We start from the raw sequence: 18,337 nt of genomic DNA, 5'->3' as shown, positions 1-18,337 counted from the left end.
TTGAAATCCTCTCAAGTCCATCATTTTAGCTCTTTCTGTTCACCCTTGGTATTTTATACTCTGTGTTGGCTTAAGGCATCAGCATGCCCTGCCATGATGATCTGGCCATCCCAGGAAGATATTTTCAGTCTTGATAATGGGGCAGGGCAGATGATACAGCCAGCTATTGCTTATCTGGTACAGCTGTCTGGTGGAGAAATTGCCCTCTTTATGCCCAGCTCAGCTTTCTCTGCAGCAGCCATGGTCACTCCCTACCCTTCCCCAAGGTCCTGGAGCACATGGCCTGTGCCCGTGGAGCCTCCCCCAGAAGGGTCACTGACAGCTGCAGTCCTGAGCATGGCCCCTGAGAAGAGACAAAGGTGTAGAATGAATTGCCAATCTAAATTACACACTTTATTACAAACCCCTTTTGTTTGGAATATTGCTGACTTCTGGAGGTGGATCAAGTTTAGCTACCTAGCTGTCACCACAAGGACTTGGCTGGGTAACCACAAGAGAAGCAGCCCTTGCTGACAGAGCTCTTTTGCTGTCAGCAGCATTACACCAGAGATAGTGCAGTGCATGCTGCAGTCACAGCTTTGGTTGTGATACAGGCAGCTGTGATATGATTAGTTCATGTAAGGTGCTGCTTCCATGGAGAAGCATTTTCCTGTGTGTTAGCAATGGATTTGATTCTCTCTAGGTACTGTGTGTGGTGTGTTGGATGAGATCTGGTCAAATACAGCAATCCCATTGTTTCTAAATGTAGTAGTCTTTCTAATCTAGAAACCAATAACCAACACTTCTGTGTGAAAAATACAAAGGATAATTTATGTACCAGTCATAAAACTGCATTTAGGAACTTGTCTTCTCACATGTTTGCAGTTGGTTTGTTTTACCTTTCTGTCTGTAGTGACTTATTCATCTATAATTTCAAATGCTTCACAAAGAATATTCTCTCTTCAAAAATACAATGAAAAATTTTATTTTTAGGCGGGAGCTACAAATCCAACTGTACGGTTCTTTATTGTGGATACCACATCACTTCCAACTTTCAAGTCTGTTGAAATTTTTCCACCTGCAGAAATAAAATCAAGGTGAGACATTTAGGTTAAATATTTGATATGCGATTGTTTCTTTTGATGGGAGAGGAGGAGCTTTTATATGTGACCTCCCTGTATTCAGTGTATATGGCAGTTTTTCCGTGTAATGTGGCTCTGGTAGCAACAAGATTTACCAGAGAAAATCTGCACAGAGATTATCCTCCTAGTGATTATATATAGATGGCATATTCCATGTATGTTATATTCAGAATGTGACAAGTTCTTGGCTCATCACATTCAGTGGAGTCTAACTATGGTGAAGTCATTTCACAGTACAACTTTAATATGAGCAAGTTTTCGTATAATCAAATTATAATATATGTATTTCTGTTCACTGGAGAAAAAAAAAAAAACAACAAAACAAAACCTTAATGGTAAGTGAAGATTTGATTTCATTGGAAGCAGACTCCTTGCTAAGGCAAGGTATCGTGGTTGTCTTCAGATTTATACTTAAAATGTTTGTTTTCTTTGGGAAGATGGTGAAAATCAGCACCTCTCAGAGTAAATGGAAAATTGTATTCCTCAAAATGCCACTGGAAATGCACAACATGATATAAATGTATTTTGTGAAGAGCAGCTACATCAATTTAAAGTGCATGCACACAATTTGCTATCCCAAATCTTGGGGTTTGTTTTTTTTCTTTTTAACAGTATTGTGGAAATGTTTTAGAGGTTTGCACTTACAAACATGATGGGTATGAAAGCACAGGTTTTACTGATAAACCAGAAAAAAACAAAGGTCTGTTAGCTTATGCATAAAACTGGCATTTTATACGTGGGGGCCTATAACTGGAAAATCAGTGCTCTTTCATTTCAGCCTCACCACAGTGTAACATCCATGTGTTAACAGAGATGCAAGTTCTTATGAATATGTTGTTCTTTATACTTCCCTTGCAGTCACACTGCCATAGCTGCATGTTAGATAGCTGTCGTGCCTTGTTTTCTCCAGTATTCCAGTGCCTCAGAATTAACAGCCCTTTACATTTTGCTCAGTACTGGTTAAGATCTTTGCTGTCTTAGAGGGCTTTTTAAATTTTCGTTAATACCTTATGGAAGTTGATGTGAGGAGAATAACCATCAGCTACCTTCCAGCCTCGCACCCATCTGGCTAACAGAGGTGTGAGTTACATGGAATCCATCCATTTAAAAATTGATTTTCCACTCTGTTAGTCAGGATTAATGCAAATATAAATCCTGAATTATGAGTTCAAGGATCAAAATTCACTCCTTCTCCTAGTGGCTGATCCAAATAATGGTAAAGTCTCACCTTATGTGTCCTGCAAAAGCTGAGGTGGCCAGAACAAGTTTTGGGGAACTTTGCAAGAGCAAAGTATACAAGTAGGAAAAGGCGAGCAATGTGCAGTGCTGCTGTTGGATGGGTTTTTTTGTTGGAAGCACAAAGTATTGAATATTTACGTTGTATTCATATGTACACCACTGTATGACAGGAAAGGTTAGTTTTTGTGATGGAGAATTCTACTTTTACTTCCAAGGAGCTAAAGTTTGAGCAAAACTGGGTTTGAGTTGGTGGCATACCTCACTCCACCTGCCTAGTTGGGGATGTTGAAGGGCAGTGCCTCAGCAAATGGTTGCCTGCTACAGCACTATCCAGAGCTTGGATGAGCACCAATTTTACCCCTACGTATGAAGGGGGCACAGCTCACTTATGTTGCAGAGCAAGAGTTTTATTTGTCAAGAAAAACTGCCAGAATCTGGAATGGCAGTGCTTTGCCATGTGATGGTACTTGAAACCTGACACTCTGCTTGAATGACCAGCATGAAATCCATCCAGCATTTAAACACTGGTTTTGGCACCATGGATACAGGGGGTTCCTGTTGGCCAGCAGGAAGATGAAGGGAATGGATCCTTCTTGTCTGAAATTATGTATCCTAGATTAAGCTGACTTCTAAGTAGAGTAGTTGCAGAGTATCCCTTTTCAGCAACAAATGAAGAAGGGCAGTGCAAAACTACTGTACTTTAAACTTGAGTTAATTGCAGCTTAGTTAACCTTTTGTGTGTTGTTGAGTGCTGAAGGTGCATTCCCACTCTCACAGGGGAGGGATGGTTCTTGTAATAACTCAATAAATGGTATTTGTTTTGTTTGTTTTCCTTGTAATGTTCATCTTGTCTGATTAATGATTTATAATCACCAGAATTATTAACAACTCTCACTTTGAAGGGATGATAAATGTGGGACTAATTCCCCTTATACAAAACAAGGGAAACCACTACTATAGGTACAGGAAGAGTGATGTTTTATTTTTATTTTTATTTTCACCAACAAGCTCCTGCAGACTCAATGGCAGTAGCAATTAAATTACCTGCTGACATCCCAGTCAAATATACATGCAGAAATAGACCTTTTACAAACATGAATTTGAAACTGTAATGTAGGAATAAATCTGAAGATTTTTGATAACCGACTGACATATTTTTAATCCATCCACACTAATTGTAGTGTCTCCTTCCCCAGACTGCAGTGATCAGAAAGATACTCTTATCACAAGACTTCCCACACATTTTTGTTAACTAACTTTGGGGGAAAAGGGAACATGAACTTGGAACTAAGTCAAATGTGCAAATTACAGTTAAAAATGTATACTTGCCTTGGAGGGGAAGTTTGTTTTATTTTAGTTCATAAGGCTTCAAAGAGATAGGAAAGATCTAAAATAAGACAGTACATCTAACAGATCGTTATGGTAAACAAAGCCACTAAATTTTATGTGGCACATTTTTAAAATTAATATACAGGAATATTCATGAAATTTATTTTTTTTTTTCTGATACTTCATCCTTCATGTCAGCTGGGTGGTATTCTGAAGATGCAAGTAAAATATTCAAATAGTCATATCTGGTTTTGGTATGATCTCTCCCTCGACTGTAACCAAAGAAAAAACTACTAAATTGAACAAAACGTATCTATCATTCAGAAAATAATTACAAGCAACCAACTTCAGGCAGCTAAGGATAAAATTGCTTAATCTAAGGCATATACAGCTTAATATTCAGAAGAATTTCCTCTAGATGCACACAGTACAAGATTTATGAACAGCCTGGAGTAGCTATTATTTTATGCATTAGAGAATAGCTGTTAAAATTTAATTGCAGTCTTTCTGGATGTGGTTTTGTATGAGCCATCTAATTCTTTATTGTATCTCTGAAAATAACCAAGGCATCTACTAGCAGCTAAAACAGTTGAAAAAATGGCTCAATTACATTTGCATCATTGTTTATTGTTGAAGAGTAGATTGAAATGAAAATAGCCAGATGAGTCTCATTCAGTGAATTGCTGAATGCAATTGTATGGTATGCTATTATAGAGAGGATTTTAAATATCTTATGTTGTTGCTGTTTTCAGTGATCATTATTTGAGTGTTGTAACATGGGTGACAGATGAAAGGATTTGTCTGCAGTGGCTCAGAAGAATTCAGAATTTTTCAGTCCTCACAGTCTGTGACTTTGAAAATGCTACTTGGTCGTGTCCAAAGGTAAGAGAAATTAGGTGGTAGAGTTGCAATGGTAGATGAAACTACAAAAGAGTAGAATATATCTCTATGTTTATCTTTGTAGAAATAAAGCCTGATGTAAAATAAACATAATTGCTGTGGGATTGTTTGTTTTTCTTGTTCTTAGGAAAAACTATTTACTGAAGAAAGTACAACTGGCTGGATTGGCAGAGTGAGTATTCAGTTTCTAAAACTGCTATGTGCTAAATAATTCTGATAATTATGAAAATTTCATATGAGCCTGTTGCATTTTGCAGTGCCCCTTGTTTGTAGGTTAAATCCTCTTGCTTGCTGTGTTTTACATGTACAGGAAAAAATTATCTCAAATGTCACCCCACACCTGGGGTTAAGCTTAATTTTTTTGTGGGTAATGGGTTGACAGGCAAGTGTAGATGGAGCTCTAATTGTGTCCTCTGTGACCTGTGCGTCTTGTTGACAGGACAAGAGGTTCTGGCTTTAAATTGAAAGAGTAGGCTCAGATTAGGGGTTAGAAAGAAGTTCTTCACTGGAAGGGTGGTGAGGCACTGGATCAGGTTGTCCAGAGAAGCTGCAGATACCCCATCTCTGTTTTAGACCAAGTTGGATGGGGCTTAGAGCACCCTGGTCTAGTGGAAGGTGTCCCTTCCCATGGCAGGGGAGTTGGAGCAAGATGAACTTCAAGGTCCCTTCCAACCCACACCATTCTATGATTTTATGTTCAGCTTACCAAAAGCAGAGCGCCCTTTCCAGACTCCTTTCTGAGTCTGACCTGCTTCTTCAGTAGCAGTAGGTAGGGGAAAATGCAGGAGCCCAGATTCAGAATTCCCTTTGTTCTGGGGAGTTGCCAGCTATTCTAGTTTACCTGCTTTCTAGTCTTCCTACTACCTCCAGAAAGATCTAGGGAATAAAATGTATTTAGAAGTGTATTCTGTAAGCTTTGAATTGTATTGGAATAAAGGCATTAAGGACAAAGGTAATTTTTAGTCAATCAGGTTGCAACAAACCATTTCAGGATTTAATTGGGGCTACTCATTTATTTATTTTTCCCCTGCATAAAATATCCACTGAAGAGAAGTGAGGACAAGATGAATGTTACTGGCCAGATTAAAATTTTCATGCACTTCTGCCAAACCAGCCGCTACTGTCTGGATGATGCTTTCCAAGCTGCCTCTCAGTCCTTTTGTACATGGTAGGGGAGTAGGCACCTAATGAACCACACAGAAGATCTGGGGGAAGTGAAGCAGAGATGCAAAAGTTCAGATTTGGAGGGAGAAATGAGTTTCAGAGTTTTTGATGAGAACACAGAGTACACTTTCCACTCCCGCATTTTCCACACACTGATTATGCTTTAGTCACTAATTCACTTTTGAAGTCAAAAATGAAAGTTTAAAGAAATGCAAAGAGGGAGGCAACAGCAGGGATGAAATCATCCGCAGTATGAAGATGAGAGATCAACCCACCTGCTGTCAAATTTGATATGGAAAGGAAGGCCTTAACGCTGACACATTTTGCTTCTCTGCAGCAAAGGCTTCACAATTAGACAATGTGATGATCAAGCTGCAGACTTTGTAAACAGTTGTGCAAAATGAGAGGGCAAAATGCAAGTCTGTGCCACTAAACTAGGTTGTTGGTTTTTTGTTTCTTTTAAAGAGACAACCCACTTCTTTGGAGCTGTTGGAAGAAATGATAATCTCACTGTATGATTCTTGGATTTGAGAAAGGAATAGAGAGTAGGGAGGACTGAAGAGAGGATAGGATAGGTATATTTGTTCCTTTTTTATTTTTTTCACCTTCTTAGGGATGATAAAATGATAAAATGATATTTGACGATAAGGAATATCTTTATACATTTGCAAGATATATATATATATATATATATATATATATATATATGCACATACTCATGTGTAGAAAAATAGAAAAATTTAAGTAAATTATCTGTGTGTGTAGAATACAGACATATAGTCCTCTCTTTGTACCTATAATATTTTTTATGGGTTTTGGTGGGGAGAGCTTTTTAGGTTTTTTGTTGGTGGTTTTGGTTGGGGGATTTTTGGGTTTTTGGTACTTTGTTGTTTAGTTTTTTTTTTAATAGAAATGAAATAATGTTTAAACGAAGAATGCTCAGAAAAGCCTGCATTGCTGTATATGGCTTCCAGGTCATCAGCTGTTAGAGATTGCCAGTTGAGTTAAAGGAAAGTCACACTTCGAAAAATAAGGGGAGAGCTAGAAAAATATTTGCCAGATTAATTTTTGCAGAAATATTGCTTGGGAACAAGGAGAAGTTATTTGGAGCACACGGTTAGAAAGACTTAATTTCTGTCATTGCTTTCTGAATGACCGGAGGCAAATCACTTCAGCTTTGTTTCACCATTTCAGGATGGGTGCAACATCTCCGAGGCAGTTACATTGTGTCAGTTGCCTAATTAGCATTTAGATCCTTTGGGCATTTGTCACAGAAATAAGTTTTATTTCGTTCAGCTCAATTTCATTCCTCTCCTTTTTTCTACCATATGTAGCACATTCAAATGGCAGTCAATAGAAGAAATTGATTCATTTCTGTCACTCTCAATTGATAAATGGATCATTACTTCATGAAAATATTATTCCAGTTTGAATTCTCTGTCATTCTGTAATCACCTACTTGCTAGCAAAATTTCCTTTTGGAAAGCAGCTTGTGTTTTTTTGAATAGAGCAGGACATTTTTCACTGTTAAGCTAAAAAAAAATTGAGTTCAAAGAATTTGTTCACAAGTATGTGTTTTAAAATGGGAAATTCAAGAAAAACATGAATTTGCAAAATTTGCATTTTTATAGGTTACAGCTGCATTGGATTAAATAAAACAGTGCTTTTGAAAGTAGATGCACATATTGTTTCCTAAAATTGTAGAAAACTAAGACCACCAAAAGTACTTCAAATTCTGGGCAGGGGTGAGGGAGTTGGGGGGTGTGGATCACTGCCAGGACTAATACTCAGGAAACTCTGCTGCTTAAGGAGCAGGAAAATATTTCAAGTGTGCTTATTTTAAGAATGATGGCTATGGGTTCTACCTACTAAGTCAGAAGGCAAAAATGTTTGCAGTACATTCATTGATGCCTTGTTGTAAGCATTGAGAGTCCTGGTTAGAGATATTAAAACCTAAATTTATCGCTTAGGATCTGGAGTTTTGTTTTTTGCTTTAATAGACATCTCTCTTATGTTCAAGTTTCAGCCATCTGTCCCTCACTTTGCACCCGACAAGGCTTCCTACTACAAAGTCTTCAGCGACACAGCAGGTTACAAGCACATCCATTACATAAATGGCTCACAGGTGAGGAATTTTCTCTAGGACAGTCACTGCTGGCTTGTGCTTCTCCTGGTGATCCAGGAGTCTCATGTCCTACTTCTTGCCTTGCCTTTTCCCCTGCTCCAGGTTCCAGTAGCTGTTACTACAGGAAATTGGGAAGTAATCAGCATAGAAGCTGTAACCAATGAATTTTTGTAAGTATCTGTAAATAAGGTACCTCTTCCCTAAGGGCTGGTAACAAGGGTCTAAGCAAGCACGGAGAGAGAAGAGGGAGAAGGCTTTTAACTTATTAAAAATCCGATTTAAAAATGTCAGATAAATTTTTTAATTATACTGTAAATATTTTACTAAAACCGGTATGTTTTGCTTTTATAGATACTACATCAGTAATGAAAATAATGGAATGCCAGGAGGAAGAAATCTTTATAAGTAAGAAATTCTTTTTCCTGCAGTATGAGTAAAATTTTTGTTAACAAAAAAGAGAAACTTTAAGGAAAAATCACTGAAAACTTAAAGATTCATATGTTCAGCCTAATGTGGGGTCATCTTTAAGATATTTAATGAAAATCAGTGTAAGAGCATAAACTGCAAAAATAATGGAAATATTTTTCTATAAATTCAGTTAATAAAGGGAAATTGTGAGAACAACCAATCCTCAAGCAAAAACACCCTAAAAAATAACCTTGATGCTTTTTTTCCTATTACTATAATTTCAGTATTAATTGAACCCAAAAGCTGAAACTCTGTTTTCTCTAGTTTTTGAATCAGTTTCTATCACTTCCAAATTTTACCTTTTTTTATTCAGCCATCTTACTTAAAAACCATATACTGCTTTAGCATAGCTTAAAAAAAATATCTCTGAGATAAAACTCATTTACTTTGCAGAGTGCTCTTGGAAAGCAGTCCAAAATTGCCTAAATGTGTTAGCTGTAATCTGGATGAAAAAAGATGCCAGTATTATTCTGTGTCCTTCAGCAAAGACACACAGTATTATCAGCTAAATTGTCTCGGTGAGTATATCCCAAATTAATTGACATAAACATGACTCACTGATTAGTTGGGTGCTGAAGTTCACTTCATCAGGATCTTGATATGTATTGTGTAACAATGATATGTGTTGATAACATTGGATAAATGTATTGGCAGTGGAAAAACATACTGCCTCCTAGGCTCAGAAGTACCTTGACAAAAAGGGATAAAACTGGGATAAAACTTGTTAGTTCTATCTGTCAGTGGACCTGAAAGAGCTGCAAAACACTCCTGTCCACTGTGCATCTCCTCAAGAGATGTATGGGGAGCTCTGCCTGCAGGAGGAATTTGGAGGCTCTGAAAGTGTGACAAACAACAGACTGGGTAAAGAGCAGTGCTTTATGTATGAGAATAAAATTAAGATAGTGCTGGTCAAGAAGAAAATCCAAGTAATGTAATCATAGGGTAAGCAGGGGGACTGCAGTCTGTCTGTGACCTCTAAGTGCTCCTGCCATGTAGTACAAGGGTTAAATTAATCAAAGGCTGGGAAAAATAAAATTGTCTCCAAAATTACTTTAAATTTAAGTGTATGCTGTTTTTTAACATGCCAAGATCTTCCTTAATCCATGGGTTAGGAGGACAGACAGCAGACAGAATTTTCTGTCAGTTTGTAAAAGTGGTTGAAGACAGCTGCTGTGGTCCCTGTGACAAAGCTTCCTGATGGCCAAACCATTGTCCACCACCAAGGCATGGGCTTTGCTAAAGAGGGGAAATTCTGTTCTTCAGCACCTCACAGTCGTGTGGCTCATCTCTGAGACAGCCTAAACATTCTGTGGGATCCTGCGGCTTGAATTTGGGCCCTGCTAACCTGAAATTAGCTTGAGCAGACTGGAAGGAAACAAGTTCTGGGCTTTTATGATTCACCCGTTTCCAATTACTTTACGAGGGCTGTGTTTCAAGCCAGCATGCAAACATGAAGGTTTTGTGCCCTGTTAACAGGTCCTGGCCTGCCCATGTCTACCCTGCACAGAAGCACTGATGACAAAGGTATGGGATTGTCTTTAATTTATATTATGCCAGAAAATTGCACTGTAAATTTATTCTCATTTTCTTCTCATTGCATAGTATAATAATAAAAATGTCAGTTATAAAGAGTAAATTTAATTTCAAATAATTACCAGAAGAATAAATTATATAGCTTGATGTATATTTATTCAGAGTTTATTTAACACTATTTTACACAGGGTTGGAATACAGTAAGTAGTGTATGACCTATTTACTGAATAATTGTTTGGTTTTTCTGAAATGATATTTAGGTGGGAAAAAGGGGAAAAAAAACTGAAGGAAAACTATATTGTAAACGTTGAATCTGAGAGGAAAAACAAAAACTGCAGTAAACTAAAGCTGCAATTTAAGATGCCATCATCTCAGGTTTAATATTTAAAGTGGTTCATAATTAAAGAGCGGTGCATTTGAAAAAATCTGTTTAGTCTTTGAATCTTACTCTGTTATTTAGTCCTCAGATACTTGGAAAAAAACACTGAACTGGAAAATTCATTGAAAGATATTCAGATGCCTTCAAAAAAATTTGGCTCCCTTAATATAGGTGGATACAGTAAGTTCAAAAATGTCTTCTACTTTTCCCCTCCCACCCCCCACCCCCCTTTTCACCAAGTGGTTCAAGGTCTTCTGCTGTGGAGCATGACAGGACAGATGGGTGTAATGGGAATTCTTGCAGTTATTCAGAACTTAGAGGCAAGGTGATTTTTTTTTTTTTTGAGATTTCCAAATATTCTCAGTTATTTTTTGAAATCCCAAAATGTTCTTATCTAAACTGTGCTTTTTCCATAGTGTGGTATCTTCATGTTTTCATGATGAAGTGGCTTAACTCCTTTTTCCTTTATAATAAACTAGAAACCAGAAGTCTCTAACAGTGCAATAAATAAATAAGAGAAATGAGGTTGGGGCACAAGCCCAAAGCTTTTTAACATTGTTGAATTTAAATTACATTATAAAATCAAGTAGGTCTTTTAGATTTACAGGTGCAAGTTTGGTTTGTGTTAGCAGGTTGGGAGAGTGGAGAAGTTCAGTTACTATGAAAAAGCAGACGTAGTCTAAATGAAAAAATCTTGAAAAAAACATTTAAGCAACATTTCAACTCTATCGCCTTTGACTTTGTGTGTGGGGGTTGAATAGGTTGAAAAGATTTGGATTGTATAATCATTCTTGAAAGCACATTCATGCGCTGATGCTGCATAAACCTTGGTACAGACCAGAACAAAATGCTTGAAAATGAACTGTTAATGCCTTGTGAGTGGTGCCCCTCAGAATTTGGGTAGAGAAGTGTTCGTGGTGTGCTCTCAGGCTGAGCAACATCAAGGAGCCCAGCAGTGGGAGGCCTGGTACCTGTCTAAACTGTACTTGCTCCAGCCTTTGCTACTGGCTTTTCTCTTCATTACAAACTTCCTCCTGATAAAATGAGCAGTGATTCTTAATGGAATTCCGTTTTACGAACTGTATTGAGTTAGGTCAGTCATTGCAAACTGTTCTTTTTGATGCCTCCCTTCTTTCACTGTTATCTTATTTATATAATAACTCTCTTTATCTTTGTGTTTTCTGTCTTTTATTTCTGTCACGTTTTTACTAGGGCTAAAGATGAAATCTTCCAGGCAAGATGGAGATTTAAAGATGTTCTTCATGCTATCAATTGTATATTCATTATTTTTTTATTCCTCTTTGTTCTTACTACTTCATGTCTTCAGGGTAAAAGCTTTTGGGTAAGGGGAATCTATTTTTAATATCAAAAATAGGAGAAGCAAATCCATTTATGTAGTCCTACTTAAAGCTTCAAGTCTGGTCACAAATCCATGTAGGTTATTAGAGTGAGTATATCTGTGACTATAGAGTATGCAAAAGTTAAAATTAGTATTTTAATGTGTTCCATTTAGATCGTTTACGTTTCAGTGTTCTAATGCCTTACATATTTGTATCTGGGCAAGTTTCTGTAAGATTTGCATTCTGACTATTACTGCAGTGCAGTCCATCAGCATTGCAGCATCAGTTCACTTAAAATTCATGAGTGAACAATTGAGTCATTCAGTTTGCAAAACTTACAGGGTGTGCCTTTAAAATGTTCAGCTCACAGCCAGCTTGGGTAGGACGAATAACATGAATGGAACTGGAATCAATATTGCTTCAAAAATAATAGATACTTGGATATGTTTCTGGGATGCTTTACAAACTGTCAAGCAAAGTCTATCTGGCAGGTTCAAAATAATATAGAATTTCTTTCCTCTGCTGGGAGAGAAATTTTATTTTTGAACCTGTGTTAGATTTACTACTGTAGAGACATAACAAGTTTCACATGTAAGCTTAGAATAATGTCATGAGACGGCATGTTGATTCCCCAGATTTTATTACTTTCTGCTAGTTTAGCTGTAAAGCATTTTTTGAAATAAATAGCTAGGAAATTCTACATGTGTATATTAGGACAGTCCAGTTGAAGCTGCTCTATCATTTTTAGGGGGTGGCTTAAATGTTCTCTTGCATGAATTGTAATGCATGTCAAGTAATTTCACGGAGGGCTGACCTAAGTCAAAACTCTTTTCACTTTTAGACCTGTGGTATCAAATGATTCTGCCTCCCCATTTTGATGAATCAAAGAAGCATCCTCTGCTCCTTGATGTGTAAGTTTTCAATCACATGGCAGTGTTGTGTTAATAATCACTTTCATCTACTTCAAATGTTCTAAATAAGGAAACACAAAACTGGAATGTTTTCTAATTACTTCTTGAAGTAGTTTTAAGATGGAATGGAAAATAGGGTTTTATCCCAGTTCATGGTGGATTCCTGTGCCCTAAGATGATGTAATGTTTAATGAGCACAGCTCTGGCACTGGCACTGAGGCAGATATGTGACTTAACAGCCAGGATGTTCATGTTAGCTTACCTCCTCCTCTGCTCGTGATGTTCCTTAGAAGTAATCTTTGATGAAATCACAATGCAGAAAGAAACCTTGAATAAGTCTTGTATTCTAAAGCTCAAGTACTGTGTGTGACATTGCATGTTTTCTGTGATATTAAACTGTCAGTCAGTGTTGACAAACATCATCCTGTGGTCAGGATTGCATTTGCTGTGTATTTTTTTTCATAAATACAAGCCCATGAGCATGTGCTGATTGGTCTGGCCTTCCTCAGGCACTTCCTGGTGTGTTTTCTTCTAAATGTGAATTACTGAATTTTAGGTGTGCATTAAAAGAAAAATGTTAAGTTATTCCTTTTTAGAAAAAGATGACTCTATAAGGAAAGTGGCTGTTAGTTGTTGGATACATCTTTATATAATGCAATTTGGTAGCACTTTTTGGTGTGCCATTGAACATTGAACATTTTAATGAACAGACAGTGCTCTTGGCTTCTTAAGGCTTGTTTTGATTATGATGCTATTTTTATTGACTTACCTTGGTGTTTGTCAGGATCACATCTGGTTCACAGTGATCTAATATCAGAAATTACTTTGGAATTATGGATCTGTAGTTTGAATTAAATTCCCAGTAGTTTTTTCTGTGCTTTTAAGACTGATAAAAGTGGGCTATAGAGCCATATGAGCCATTCTTCTATTTCTTACTGTGTTGAACAGTGCCTAGAGAAGTGCACTGCACAGAATTTTACCATGAAGGCGCTCAAGAGTATGATTTCATAATGATCAAGTGCTTCTGAAATATTTTCAAGTAAAAAGTTACAATTATAGTTTTGCTTCCTTTTTCTCAGCCTGTATAAGAAATAGTTCAGACTGATGAGACATAGAAAATGGTATTTTTCATTTTTCCAGTTGAAGGCTATTCATTGATTTCACACTTAAACCAAATAAATCGTGGGTGAGTGGAACAGAAATAGAGAACATCACTTTGAAACTCTGGTGACTAGATATGCCAAAACAGAAGAAAACCTGGCTTGGATTTCTGATTAGCTGCCTTAAGTCAAAATAATGAAGGTTTCTTATTAGAGCAGAAAGAATTAAAACAAAAACAAAAATCTTGCTTTCTTGATTAACAACTGAAGTTTCAAAAAAGCATATTGCTTTTAGTGGCACCTTGGAGTCAGTCAGTGATGCTTTCCTTGTTTCCTCAGTTTCATTTGAAAGTTTATCCTGTTTCAAAGACCAGAATTGTCAGCAGCAATTATATTTCAAATGCTTGATGTGAGAATATGTGGAGAGCAAACGGCTGGATTTTGTGACGTTTTTCCCCTAGCTATGCAGGACCCTGCAGTCAGAAAGTGGACCAAGCGTTCCGGCTCAGCTGGGCCACGTACCTGGCGAGCACGGAGCGCGTCATCGTGGCCAGCTTCGACGGCAGGGGCAGCGGCTACCAGGGCGACCGGATCATGCACGCCATAAACAGGAGGCTGGGAACATATGAAGTGGAAGATCAGATAGAAGCAGCCAGGTGAGCCACAGGGAAAGGTCAACACCTGCTCCTTCTTTTACGTGCTTGTTGTGTAAGGGGGGAAAAAAAGCTGAAGGTTTCAAATGGTCATCGGGAAAATACTGGCAGAAAGTAACTGCATTCTGCTTAATTTTGTACTCTGAAGTGTGTCATTTATATGCCAACCATCATTTTATGCTTAAAAAGAGAGGAGAGCTAATGCTGTAGTATTAGTTAACCATATCTCTGATTTTATGGAGATGATGATATGTGCCATACTAGTAGAAGAACACGCTACCAAGGAATTTGGAGATGGAAGTTTTACTTCAAGCATTTGCAAGTTTCTCTTGTCACAGAATTATGAGAAATACTCAGCCTTCAAACCGTGGTTCACATTTATCACTTGATTTAGGCTTGTAGAACCTCACTAAAACAAGCAATCCCAGTACAGATCTCTCAGAACTGCAATGAAATTTGATCTTACAGCGGTTGTTATGTGAGATTTTAAAATGTTAAGGAGTTTAAACAATTTCACAATCTTCTTGATTTTTTTTTTTTTTTTTATGCTGACTGTATTTCCATGTGTTGGTCTGTTCCTTACTGCTGCAATTTGATTTTAGTGCATCTTCTAAAAAAAACAAGGCAGGTAATGAAATCTGACGTAATACAATACAAATGTCAGTGATTATGGATTGAGGGGTTTCAGAGTGTTATATGTACAGATGGGTTTTTTTTAAACTAAATTAAATTTTTCTAAATTTCCTAAAGACACACGTGCCTGAATTATCATATGTTTTCATGTTCAGTCACTATGATGAAGTGGGAAATGTACAATAGAAAGAGAAAGACTTGATGGGAAATAGGCACATCTGTAGAATGGCAAATACTTGCTGTCTGTTAAGTGTTTAATTATTCTGTTTGCTTTCAGAAAATTTTCTGAAATGAGCTTTGTTGACAAGGACAGAATAGCTATTTGGGGTTGGGTAAGTACTCAAAAAATTTTGGCTGGAGTAGTATTTAATTTAACAACTATTTATTGTGCTGTCATGTGTGTGAGATCCTGTAGTGCTTCATGTGAGGCACCTCTGGGGTCACAGCACAATCCAGTACTTGAGCTGATGAAGTTCATCTAAAAGTGTGTTTATACATTACCCTTTTGCAATCACTCAGGAGCCTTTGTAAGAGAAAGGCTCTAGGACTACTAGAGGGATTAAAAACCAGTTTAAATGGATGCTGCCAAGTTCCTGTGTACAGTATGAACCTATACTAAAAAAAAAAATCCAAGTATGTATTCAACAGCATTTCTTCAGTTGCATGACTGATTTTAAAAAATATGTGAAATTGCACTTGAGCCAGCTGTGTGGGATGGTTATCATGGTATTTGCAACCACAGGCCAGATTTCTCTAACTTGATGCATCTTTAAACCTGGCAAAGTAGATGGAAATATTTAATCATTTAATAGCATGCACCCTCAGCTACAAAGCTAAATGTGTACATAGTGTTAGTGATTGCAGTGCTGAATTAAATTGTTAACTGAAATTTGGGCACTGCAGGTGAAAGGCATAAATTAATAAATTGCTTGATGGCAATATGGTGTCTTTAATAGCTTTTCTTCTGGGGGTAAACATCTCTGTTCTATGAAATCACATGTAATGGTATTAACTGTGGTGAAAGGAAAATTCTTTCTGCAGAAATTGATTATTTGATGCAATCCCATCTTAAGTCCTTATGACCCTCAGGATGAATAGTAGAACATTCCTCTTTGGAGCTATGTTGGGATTATGCATCCTGGACATTGAACCTGTTGGCAAACAGATTTTCTTTATATCTTGAGTTTTTAGACTGTCAGCCTCTCATTGTCAGCCTGTACATGAATTCATGTACATGAATTTTGTTTGCCATAAATTCAGCAGTAATACCTTTACTGTGGCCAGGTTAGGCACTTATACAGTGTTTAATCACCAAGTGCATGCATTACTTTGCTTATCTCATTGAAAGGACCTAGGAATTGAAGTTGGAGCAAACATTTGAGGACTTTGAAATAAGATGCAATTCCCTGTGCCTGTAATCTGGTTTTAAGACAGGAATGAAATCCAAAAATAGTTCTTGTTTTTGAATGTGGGTGGGCACATTTTCCTAAATAACCCATTCAAACTCTTGTGAGGGCAGTCATTTGGGCGGTTGGTGACAGTGTTTAGGTATCTTGCTGCCTGGATGCTCAAGTGTGTCAGATATTTACTCATCTGTGTATCAGGCTAGACTGTGAGTAAATTTTCTGTGTGTAGCAAGGAGTGTGTTGTTGCACAGTTCCTCCCACAGACTCAGCAGATCCTTCACTCCCCAGTCACAGTCTTGCTCCTGACACTTTGGGGGAGAGTTAGGGAGCGAGTTACCATGGGCCTGCTCCAAGGGAGCTGGAAATTTTTGGACTGTTGCAACTACTCATCAGAGCAGACTGTGGGCCAGAGCTCTGCTTCCACCCACTCCCCCAGCACGGGAAGGGACACAGCGGTTCAGCAGTGTCTCGTTTCCTGTCGTTTGCTGCTGCCTACAGTGCTACCAAGCACAGTCATCCTCAGCTGAGTCACAGTTCGGCAGCGTTTGCGCCCTTGTTCCCCATCAGGCTCTCATTCATCAGTGCCACAGCTGCCATGCGCTGTTTGGTGCCTGTTTCCCTGACCGAGCAGGCTGGCTCAGATCTGACCCAAATTCAGCATGGAGTTCATTAATATGAAAAACGCTGATCCTCTAAATGCCTGATGAACTGTGTAGCAGATGGGCCCCATCCTTTCCCTTCTGACTAAAATAACAGCAATGTTTTCTTCTCAGTCTTATGGGGGATATGCGACCTCCATGGTGCTTGGCTCTGGGAGCGGCGTGTTCAAGTGTGGAATAGCGGTTGCCCCTGTGTCACGCTGGCAATATTATGGTATGTGAGGGCTTCCTCGTTACAAGGATTCCCATATGTCTTCCACTGCACACGCTGCAAAGTGTGGATTCGTAGCGCAGAACTTTGGGTTATCTGCTAGATGCCATGTAAATGCCACTTGGTCTGTTTTTATGAGCTCGTGGCCACTGCATTTTGAAATGAAACCAATTTGCTAAATATTATTTCCCATTTTAAAAAGTCAGATCCATTACTTCAGGTAATCTCTTTAACCATTAATGAAGGCTAAATCATTGTAATAGTGGTAGCACTGCTGTAATGTGTCTGCCTTTGCTTTGGTGACACACAGTACTGTGTGTCAGAAATCCATCGCAGTTAAAGTTTTGTGTCTTCAAAATGAAACTTCACTTATTAGAATGAACTGTGAGAATTAACTTTGAACTTGCATTGTAATTTACTCTCTCAAAGTACCAGTAGTTTTATTTTTTGCATGTAAAATTTGGATTTTATAAATCTAATTCATCTTGAGAATAGCTTGATGTGAGAAAAACCTGATCGAGTGGACAAGTGTCTACATGCTTCAAGCCTTTAGAGCATGAGGTTTCAAGTAGTTGCAGGAGGCTAGAAATGGGCTAGTTATAGGGGCTCTCATCCCAGATTAAAAAAATTATATGAAGTTATGAATTGGTGCTGGTATAATCTGAACACATTTTAACATTTTCCTCTTTTTTATTTGTCCAAAAACACTCAAGGGAAAGCTTTCCCTGGCAAACCTCTACTAAAGAAGGCATAATTTATCATTCTGCAGCTAGCACAGAGGCTGTATAATAGCTAATTCAGCAAATCAGATCATGCTGGTAGGCAGCAGAAGTAGTCTATTGGGGACATAGCAATGTCCTCATAATATTTTGAACATGAATATTACATTATGACAGAAAAGATTTTTTTTAATGGTCAAGATCTCTAAAATTCCACTTCTACCTAGTTAAATGAAGGATTATGGAGGCATATTCAGCATAAAAAAACCTCTAGTGCAACAACTCTGAGAAGTCAAATGGACATTAGAATACAGCAGCAGAGCATTAATTTGTAGGGTTCAAAACAAACAAATGGTAAATCTGCAAATGGTAAAATGGCAAAAAATACCATTGGTTTTTTTAACCCAAGCCGAATCCTAATATAGTACTATATTTTCATAGTATAGA

At 37.8% G+C, this 18,337-nt stretch overlaps 1 protein-coding gene across 1 annotated transcript in view; it reads left to right on the top strand.

Annotated features, from left to right (window-relative positions):
* The window catches only part of DPP4 (dipeptidyl peptidase 4), a 40,134-nt gene that overhangs the window by 14,049 nt on the left and 7,748 nt on the right, over positions 1-18,337 (top strand). The window contains exons 10-22 of the mRNA XM_063161996.1: positions 973-1,076; positions 4,442-4,571; positions 4,717-4,761; positions 7,774-7,878; positions 7,981-8,048; positions 8,230-8,283; positions 8,740-8,864; positions 9,823-9,870; positions 10,340-10,438; positions 12,440-12,509; positions 14,071-14,265; positions 15,173-15,227; positions 17,075-17,174. Coding sequence (XP_063018066.1) covers positions 973-1,076; positions 4,442-4,571; positions 4,717-4,761; positions 7,774-7,878; positions 7,981-8,048; positions 8,230-8,283; positions 8,740-8,864; positions 9,823-9,870; positions 10,340-10,438; positions 12,440-12,509; positions 14,071-14,265; positions 15,173-15,227; positions 17,075-17,174 — 1,198 coding nt within the window. The remainder of the gene's footprint in view (positions 1-972; positions 1,077-4,441; positions 4,572-4,716; positions 4,762-7,773; positions 7,879-7,980; positions 8,049-8,229; positions 8,284-8,739; positions 8,865-9,822; positions 9,871-10,339; positions 10,439-12,439; positions 12,510-14,070; positions 14,266-15,172; positions 15,228-17,074; positions 17,175-18,337) is intronic.

The sequence above is a fragment of the Melospiza melodia genome, chromosome 8 (genome assembly GCF_035770615.1).
Source record: "Melospiza melodia melodia isolate bMelMel2 chromosome 8, bMelMel2.pri, whole genome shotgun sequence".
Lineage (NCBI taxonomy): Eukaryota > Metazoa > Chordata > Aves > Passeriformes > Passerellidae > Melospiza > Melospiza melodia.
Note: the sequence above shows the minus strand (reverse complement) of the source record. Positions and strands in the feature narration are given on the sequence as shown.